The sequence below is a fragment of the Symphalangus syndactylus genome, chromosome 11 (genome assembly GCF_028878055.3).
Source record: "Symphalangus syndactylus isolate Jambi chromosome 11, NHGRI_mSymSyn1-v2.1_pri, whole genome shotgun sequence".
Lineage (NCBI taxonomy): Eukaryota > Metazoa > Chordata > Mammalia > Primates > Hylobatidae > Symphalangus > Symphalangus syndactylus.
The window spans coordinates 135,281,710-135,290,982 of NC_072433.2; the positions used below are offsets into that span (position 1 = coordinate 135,281,710).

A 9,273-nucleotide genomic window follows, 5' to 3' on the forward strand; every position below is an offset into this window, starting at 1 on the left:
CTCTGTCGCCCAGGCTGGAGGGCAGTGGCACAATCTCAGGTCACTGCAAGCTCCGCCTCCCTTGTTCACGTCATTCTCCTGCCTTAGCTTCCTGAGTAGCTGGGACTACAGGTGCCTGCCACCACGCCCGGCTAGTTTTTTCTATTTTTTAGTAGAGACGGGGTTTCACCGTGTTAGCCAGGATGGTCTCCATCTCCTGACCTCATGATCCGCCCGCCTCAGCCTCCCAAAGTGCCGGGATTACACGTGTGAGCCACTACAGCCGGCCCCTAACTCGCACTCTTCACAGTCCGTGCAGGAAGGCTTTCCTAACTCTCCAGTCTGATATGCGTGCCCATCTTCTTGTTCGCAAACCTGTGAGCACCTGTATCATCACACTTCTTGTGGATTTAGTGGCTTGTTTCCTCAGCTAGATGATAATGAGGGCAGCGACCAAAGCAATAACTGAAAAATCTAATGAATTCTATAATGTATGCTGGATAAAAGAATGGGAAAGGCCGGACACAGTGGCTCACGCCTGTAATCCCAGCACTTGGGAGGCCGAGATGGGCAGATCACCTGAGGTCAGGAATTGAAGACCAGCCTAGCCAACATGGTGAAACCTCATGTCTACGAAAGATACAAAAACTGAGCCGGGTGCAGTGGCTCACGCCTGGAATGCCAGCACTTTGGGAGGCCAAGGTGGGCAGATCATCTGAGGTCAGGAGTTCGAGACCAGCCTGACCAATATGGAGAAACCCCGTCTCTACTAAACATACAAAAAAAATTAGCCAGGCGTGGTGGCGCATGCCTGTAATCCCAGCTACTCGGGAGGCTGAAGCGGGAGAATTGCTTGAACCTGGGAGGTGGAGGTTGCGGTAAACCAAGATCGCACCATTGCACTCCAGCCTGGGCAACAAGAGCAAAACTCCGTCTCAAAAAAAAAAAAAGATACAAAAATTAACTGGGCATGGTGGCACACGCCTGTAATCCCAGTTACTCAGGGGGCTTAGGCAGGAAAATCACTTGAACCTGGGAGACAGAGGTTGCAGTGAGCCAAGATCCCTCTACTGCACTCCAGCCTGGGCGGCAGAGCAATACTCTGTCTCAAAAATGAAAAAAAACGCAAGGCACAGTAGCTCACACCTGTAATCCCAGCACTTTGGGAGGCCGAGGTGGGCAGATCACGAGGACAGGAGATCGAGATCATCCTGGCTAACACAGTGAAACCCCGTCTCTACTAAAAATACAAAAAATTAGCCAGGTGTGGTGCTGGGCGCCTGTAGTCCCAGTTACTCGGGAGGCTGAGGCAGGACAATCACTTTAACCTGGGAGGCAGAGGTTGCAGTGAGCCGAGATGGTGCCACTGCAATCCAGCCTCGGCGAGAGAACGAGACTCTGTCTGAAAAAAGAAAAAGACAAAAAGAAGAAGAAAGAATGGGGAAAAAAAAACATAAATAAATGATCGCCTAGGTTCTTTGCTTTTTCTAAGTATTTGCTAATTTTGTTTAGTACCACTAAATGTATTGCATTCTTTCCATTCATCAAAACTCTATAATCCTACTAAGTTCAAAATGCTTCAAAAAAGAGCAGGTAAGAATCATTTTTATATTTTATCATTAGGCTGGGCATGGTGGCTCATCCCTGTAATCCCAGCACTTTGACAGGCCCAAGACAGAGAACTTCTTGAGGCCAGGAGTCCAAGACCAGCCTGGGCAATATAGCAAGACCCTGTCCCTGAAAAAAAATTATAAACTTTTTTTTTTTTTTTAGTTTACTATACTGCCCTGGAAAAATGCTTGAGGCCAGGACTTTAAGAGCAGCCTGGGCAACAAGGCAAGATTCCGTCTCTGAAAAAAAAAATATACATTTTTTTAATAGTTTACTATACTATCCTGGAAAATTCTCCATAATAATACACCCAAGAAGGCTAAAAATATTTTATAATATATTCTATTCTAATAAATATTACTAATGATAGGTGAATAGTGACAAAAATGGCAAATGAAGGTACTTCTTTCTAATCCACAGATGATTTGTAAACCCTTTTTGATCCACTCTCTGTAATTAATGAGAAGCTTGGAGAATTCCCAAGAAAACCCAGGTACTCTGTTGCCTCCATACAGATCAACAGAACATTGCCTAGAACACTGGCGAGTCAGATTTGCAATCTCAAATTTACCTGTATCTTCCATAATTCTTGACAGAAGGAAAGACGGGAGAACATACTGTGCGCCAATAAATACCGAGCAAACTCTAACAGGGAAGACAGCTTCTTCTGAAAGGAGAGATTACATTTTTTAAAAAACAGACAAATTACCTGAAACAATATTAAAGAAATGTCCTATTTTCCCAACCAGCTTAAAAGTAACAACGGGCAGGTTTCCTCATCTTTGCTGGTGTCTTACTCTCTGCTCCACAGTCAGCAGCACAGGGTGACTGGTCTCCGCTGGAGCCGTGCAGATCTGTCCCACGCTAGAGGCAACCATCCCAGCTGAGAGAATACCCACGGGAACCCCCAGCCTTGAGGCTTGATCCTGCAAAGCAGAGCCTTAAACACAAAACAAAACCATAGCTTTCTCTTAACACGAGACAAAATCTAAAACCAAAGACTTGCTGTTTAAAATGCCTTATTTTAAGATGCAGCACAAAAAAATTGCCTTTTAAAGGGGGAGAATAGATGCAAAGCGAAAAATGTGGGATAAAAATTAGAATTTGATGACCCAAGCAGCTCACAACAAAACTGGTGGCAACACCTGAACCCAGAGTTATACATTCGTATGCGTTACGTTTCCCATGACACAAAAGGAGCAAGATAAAGAAATATATTCAGACCAAGAACTTTATCATCTTTTTACAAAGGAGCACAATAGATTGAGAACTCCACCAGGCTCTTTCAATTACATTGTTTTTCCAATTACTTCAGAGATAAGCCTGCTCCTCTTGACTCACATTGATGGTTGTGATAAATTAGGCAGGGATTTCCCAATGCTCTGCCATGCACCTGGTGAACAGGTGCAGTCACAGCTGTGCTCAGTCTGCAGGCCACCAAGTGGAACCTCACTAACAGCCTGCAGGCAGCCACCATTCTCCTGAGACCAACCACTGGTCTGCGTTCAATAAAGTGAGAAACGGTGGGCAACCTGGAAGCAGACAATGCCAATAAGCCATTTTCTAATTTATTTGCTTTCCAAAATTAATTTTTTTTCGTTTTTTTTGCAATGGTGTCTTGCACTGTTGCCTCGACTGAAGTGCAATGGGGCCATCTCGGCTCACTGCAACCTCCGCCTCCCTGGTTCAAGCGACTCTTCTGCCTCAGCCTCCCAAGTAGCTGGGATTACAGGCACGCGTCACTACACCCAGTTAATTTTTTGTATTTTTAGTAGAGATGGGGTTTCACTATGTTGGCTAAGCTAGTCTCCAACTCCCAACCTCATTAATCCGCCCACCTCGGCCTCCCAAACTGCTGTGATTACAGGTGTCAGCCACCGCACAAGCCAAAATTAATTGTTTTAAAAAACTGGTGGCCGGGCGCCGTAGCTCACACTTGTAATCCCAGCACTTTGGGAGGCCGAGGCGAGTGGATCACGAGGTCAGGAGATCGAGACCACAGTGAAACCCCGTCTCTACTAAAAATACAACAAAAAAAAATTAGCTGGGCGTAGTGGCGGGCGCCTGTAGTCCCACCTACTCCGAGAGGCTGAGGCAGGAGAATGGCGTGAACCCGGAAGGCGGAGCTTGCCGTGAGCCGAGATCGCACCAATGCACTCCAGCCTGGGCGACAGAGCAAGACTCCGTCTCAAAAAAAAGAAAAAAAAAAAAACTGGGCCGGGCGTGGTGGCTCACGCCTGTAATCCCAGCACTTTGGGAGGCTGAGGCGGGTGGACCACCTGAGGTCGGGAGTTTGAGACCAGCCTGACCAACATGGTGAAACCCCATCTCTACTAAAAATACAAAATTAGCCAGGCGTGGTGGTGCATGCCTGTAATCCCAGCTACTCAAGAGGCTGAGGCAGGAGAATCACTTTAACTACGGAGGCAGAGGTTGCGGTGAGGATAGATCACGCCATTGCACTCCAGCCTGAGCAACGAGAGCAATACTGCATCTCAAAACAAAAAAACAAACAAACAAAAAACAGGAAACTGCAGTACGTGCCTGTTATTGTAACGTACTGGCTCTAAAAACACATTATCAATACATAAGTAAAAAATTTACAGGCTGGGCGCGGTGGTTTATGTCTGTAATCCCAGCACTACGGGAGGCCAAGGCGGGTGGATCACGAGGTCAGGAGTTCCACACCAGCCTAGCCAAGATGGTGAAACTCCGTCTCTACTAAAAATACAAAAATTAGCTGGGTGTGGCAGGCACCTATAATCCCAGCTACACAGGAGGCTGAGGCAGGAGAATTGCTTGAACCCAGGAGGCGGAGATTGTAGTGAGCCGAGATGGTGCCACTATACTCCAGCTTGGGCAAAAGAGCAAGACTTCGTCTCAAAAAAAAAAAAAAAAAAAATTTCCAATAGTTATAGAAGCTTAAAATTATAGTACGAGAAATCATCAACTGCTGGTGAAATTGTCAGTAGAAAAGCAGACAGATGGGGCACAGTGGCTCACGCCTGCAATCGCCAACACCTTGGGTGGCTGAGGTAAACGGATTGCTTGAGCTCAGGAGTTTCAGACCAGCCTGGGCAATATGGCAAAACCGTGTCTCTACAAAAAAATTAGCCAGACATGGTGGCGCACACCTGTAGCCCCAGCTACTCAAGACGCTGGGGTGCGAGGATCACTTGACCCCACGAGGTCAAAACTGCAGTGAGCCGTGATTGCACCACGGCACTCCAGTCCGGGCAACAGAGTGAGACCCTGTCTGTTAAAAAAAAAAAAAAAAAAAAAAAAAAAAAAAAAAAGTAGACAATGCTATTTTCTTTCTTGAGACAGAGTTTTACTCGTTGCCCAGTCTGGAGTGCAATGGAGGGGTCTCGGCTCACTGCAACCTCTGCCTCCCAGGTTCAAGCAATTCTCCTGCCTCAGCCTCCTGGGTAGCTAGGACTACAGGCACCCACCACCACACCCGGCTAATTTTTGTGTTTTTAGTAGAGACAGGGTTTCACCATGTTGGCCAGGCTCATCTTGAATCCTGACCTCAGGTGATCCACACACCTTGGCCTCCCAAAGTGCTGCGATTACAGGCGTGAGCCACTGTGCCCGGCCGACAATGCCAATTTCTAGTCACTTGTTTGCAATTTATCTCCATGGGAAAGTTTGTTTTTTTTTTTTTTTTTTTTTTTTGAGACGGAGTCTTGCTCTGTCACCCAGGCTGGAGTGCAGTGGCGCGATCTCGGCTCACTGCAAGCTCCGCCTCCCGGGTTCACGCCATTCTCCTGCCTCAGCCTCTCTGAGTAGCTGGGACTACAGGCGCCCGCCACCACGCCCGGCTAATTTTTTGTATTTTTGGTAGAGACGGGGTTTCACCGTGGTCTCGATCTCCTGACCTCGTGATCTGCCCGCCTTGGCAAAGTTTGTTTTTATCTACAAGGCTTTTACTGTGTGTGTGTGTGTGTGTGTGTGTGTGTGCGCGCGTGCATGTACTAGCTATATCTTTAGCTAAAAAAAAAACTCAAAAATTCATGAATTAAAGGCTTATCTGTGTGGCTGAGCTTGGTTTTTTGGAATGATAATATGCAATTTGTGAAATTCAAATACAATCATGGCAGTGAAAATCCGTATCATTTGCCAATGACATTCAGTGACCAGTTGTCAAGGGAGCGCTATTACTGAAGGTTATTTTAATAGAAACAAATCATCACATAACAAAGACGTGAAGGATCAGAAAATAACTTACTGTTGTTGACCCAGAACTTTCCCTATCTCCCACTCTCAAACTGGGGGGAGAAGGAGGTACCTAGAAAATTGTTTTCCCATCTACTCTCCTGGGCACACCACAACCTGTCTCACCACTTCCATGAGCGAGGGGCACATCCCTGTTGTTGCTATATCCCATGTTTTTGCAAGGGACACTCTGGGTCCTACTGCTTCTGAGTCGCAGGTTGAGTCAGACGCTGCTTTTAAACATAGCATCTTAAGAAGCCCAAGAGCAAGTCACACAAACATCACATAGACTTTGCGACTACACACACCAGTGGAAACCCAACGCCTTAGGAAATTTACATGTCTACTTAATTTAGCAAACCATGGTTACTATATAAAAAGTTTTCTGCAATTCAAAACAGAGAAAATGAAGCTATAACTTACCTATAAATGAACTAGAATGATTAGCATAGGCCTCAGAACTGTCACAGTCAATCACTTTGCTGAGAGACAATTTTTTACACGGTGGACCTTCTACCTAGAATCCAAAACACAACGAACTCCATTTAAAAAATTCAAGCTCCAGGCCAGGCGCGGTGGCTCACGCTTGTAATCCCAGCAGTTTGGGAGGCCGAGGCGGGCGGATCACGAGGTCAGGAGATCGAGACCACGATGAAACCCTGTCTCTACTGAAAATACAAAAAATTAGCCGGGCGTGGTGGCGGGCGCCTGTAGTCCCAGCTACTGGGAGAGGCTGAGGCAGGAGAATGGCGTGAACCTGGGAGGCGGAGCTTGCAGTGAGCCGAGACTGCGCCACTGCACTCCAGCCTGGGCAAAAGAGCCAGACTCCGTCTCAAAAAAAAAAAAAAAAAAAAAAAAAAATTCAAGCTCCAGGCCGTGTGCGGTGGCTCACACCTGTAATCCTAGCACTCTGGGAGGCCGAGGTGGGCGGATCACAAGGTCAGGAGTTTGAGACCTGCGTGGACAACATAGTGAAACCCTGTCTCTACTAAAAATACAAATATTGACATGGCATGGTGGCGCACGCCTGTAGTCCCAGCCACTCGGGAGGCTAAGGCAGGAGAATTGCTGAAACCCAGGAGGTGGAGGCTGCAGTAAACCGAGATCATCCCACTGCACACCAGCCCAGGCGACAGTGTGAGACTTCGTCCCAAAAAAAAAAAAAAAAATTCCAGCTCTGTGCATAAACACAAGCTGTGTGTAAGTAATGCTTCCCTCCTGGGCTATTTTCCTTTTTTTTTTTTTTTTTTTTTGAGAGGGAGTCTCACTCTGTCGCCCAGGCTGGAGTGCAAAGGCGGGATCACGCTCACTGCAATCTCCGCCTCCCAGGTTCAAGCGATTCTCCTGCCTCAGCCCCCCGAGCAGTGGGATTACAGGCACCTGCCACCACGCCAGGATAGTTTTTGTATTTTAAGTAGAGACGGGGTTTCACCATGTTGCTCAGGCTGGTCTCGAACTGCTGACCTAAGTGATTTACCCACTTCAGCCTCCCAAAGTGCTAGGATTACAGGCGTGAGCCCCCACGCCCGGACTTTTTTTTTTTTTTTTTGTGATACGGTCTCACTCCGTAACCCAGACTGGATTGCAAGTGGCATGATCTCGGCTCACTGCAATTTCTGCCTCCGGGGTCCAGGTTCAAGCAATTCTCCTGCCTCAGGCTCCCCAGTAGCTGGGATTAAAGGCGTGCGCCACCACACCCAGCTAATTTTTGTACTTTTAGTAGACACGGGGTTTCATCATGTTGGCCAAGCTGGTCTCGAACTCCTGACATCGAGTGATCCACCTGCCTCGGCCTCCCCAAATGCTGGGATTACAGCCCTCAGCCACCGCGCCCGGACTGTCTTTTTTTGTTGTTGTTTTTAATAAAAGAGGCGGGGTCTCACCCCGTTGCCCAGGCTGGTCCAGAACTCCTGGGCTCAGGCGACCCTCCCCTCTGCGGGCCAGGCCACCGCGCCCGCCGCCTCGGGTGTTTTCTTAGGAAAGCTGTGCCGCGGCTGGACTCAAAAACCCCGAACCGAAATCTGCCCGCAGACGGACACCAGCTTCCTCTTACCTCAAGCAAAAGGGCATTCAGGTCCTGATGGCTTCGCAGGAGACGCACAGCCGATTCCTTTAATTTCTGTGCCCTTTCAGGATTATATTTTTGCCTCTTGACCCTTCCCGCTACGGAGAGAAGTCAGTTCGAAACCATCATAGCACAGTTGACACACGGGGCCCCCGGCCCGACGCGCAGGTGGACGCCGCGGAGAAACCCACCAGCGACACCCTCCCAAAGACAAGCCGGGGCTCCTCCCCAGAAACTAACGGAAACGGCCCCAGAGCGGACACCAGGGAAGACGGCCCAGGAAGGCCCGAGGCAGGGGAGCCCGGGAACGGCTAGCGAGGGGCGGCTTCTGCGCTGAGGGGAGCCCCAGGCCGCCCACCCCAGGCCCGGCTCTGACAGCGCGGCCGGCGGGGGCGGCGTTCGGGAAAGAAGGCGGCGCCCCGCGGACAGGGGCTGGGGGCGTCGGCCCAGGCGCAGGACGGGCCGGGTCGAGGCCGGGTCCGACGCAGCCGCGCCGCCCCAGCCGGGCGCCCACCCCGCAGAACCCCCCCGGGCGCGGCGTCCGGGCATCCGACCGGCGGAGGCTCGGGCGGGAAGGGATCGGGGAACCGGCGAAACCGTCCCGGGCCGGGCGCCGCCCACTCCCGCGGCCTGCCGCGCCCTCCTACCCAGCAGCTCGGCCCAGGACCTCCGGCGGCCCTCTGGGTCCTGGCCTGCGGCGGAGTTCGGGACCTGCGAGTCGGACATGGCCTGAAAGTCTACAGCCCTGGCGGCGGCTCCCTGCGCCCGAGCCCGCGCTGCCTTCCTATTGGCTGCGGCCAGGCGCGCACGCCCGTTGGCTGGCGGCGGCCTGGCCACGCCCCTCAGGTCGAGGCCTCGCGTCGTAGCCATGTTGGTCGTGGAGAGGCGCCTGCGCGCGGTGAGGTCGTGCTTGGGTTTGGCTTTGCGGCCGCGGTGTAGTCAGCGAGGGCGTCTCCCGCGGGCAGACTGCGGCCCCTCAGGCGTGGTTCCTGCCTAGAATGACTGGGGTTGGTCCTGAAGAGACCACCTGGCCAACCAAGCCGAGGCAGGCTCAGAGCCCCGCGGGGAGCGCGAAGCGGCGCGCGCCTCTGAGCTCCGGGCAGCCGCTGTTTCTGCCGGCGGCTGAACGGTCCCCGCGCAGGGCGGCGTTTCGGCAGCCGGAGACCGCGCGGTGGCCGCGCCCGTGGTCCCAGCGCTTTGGGAGGCCGAGGCTGGAGGGTCACTTGAGCCCAGGAATTCCAGACCAGCCTGGACAATAGAGCGAGACCCCATCACTTTTCTTTCTTTTCTTTCTTGTCTTTTTTTTTTTGAGACGGAGTCTCCCTTTGTCGCCCAGGCTGGAGTGCAGTGGCGCGATCTCAGCTCACTGCAACGTCTGCCTCCTGGGTTCAGGTGATTCT

The 9,273-nt window shown here is 50.9% G+C and overlaps 1 protein-coding gene across 17 annotated transcripts in view; it reads right to left on the minus strand.

The window, feature by feature from the left end:
* FANCA (FA complementation group A) overlaps positions 1–8,677 on the minus strand; it is a 77,615-nt gene extending 68,938 nt beyond the window's left edge. For 15 of the 17 annotated variants that reach the window (XR_010114535.1, XR_010114536.1, XR_010114538.1 and 12 more), the window contains exons 1-5: positions 8,521–8,676; positions 7,862–7,971; positions 6,232–6,325; positions 2,388–2,530; positions 2,162–2,257 (exon numbers count right to left, since the gene is read on the minus strand). Coding sequence is in view for 10 of the 17 variants with exons in the window: in XM_063613052.1 (XP_063469122.1) it covers positions 2,162–2,257; positions 2,388–2,530; positions 6,232–6,325; positions 7,862–7,971; positions 8,521–8,599 (522 nt within the window). In the remaining 7 variants the exon portion in view is untranslated. Of the gene's footprint in view, positions 1–2,161; positions 2,258–2,387; positions 2,531–6,231; positions 6,326–7,861; positions 7,972–8,520 lie in introns of those variants that run through there. The other 2 variants (XR_010114540.1, XM_063613054.1) reach the window with 2 other exon arrangements.
* Positions 8,678–9,273: the final 596 nt, after the last annotated feature.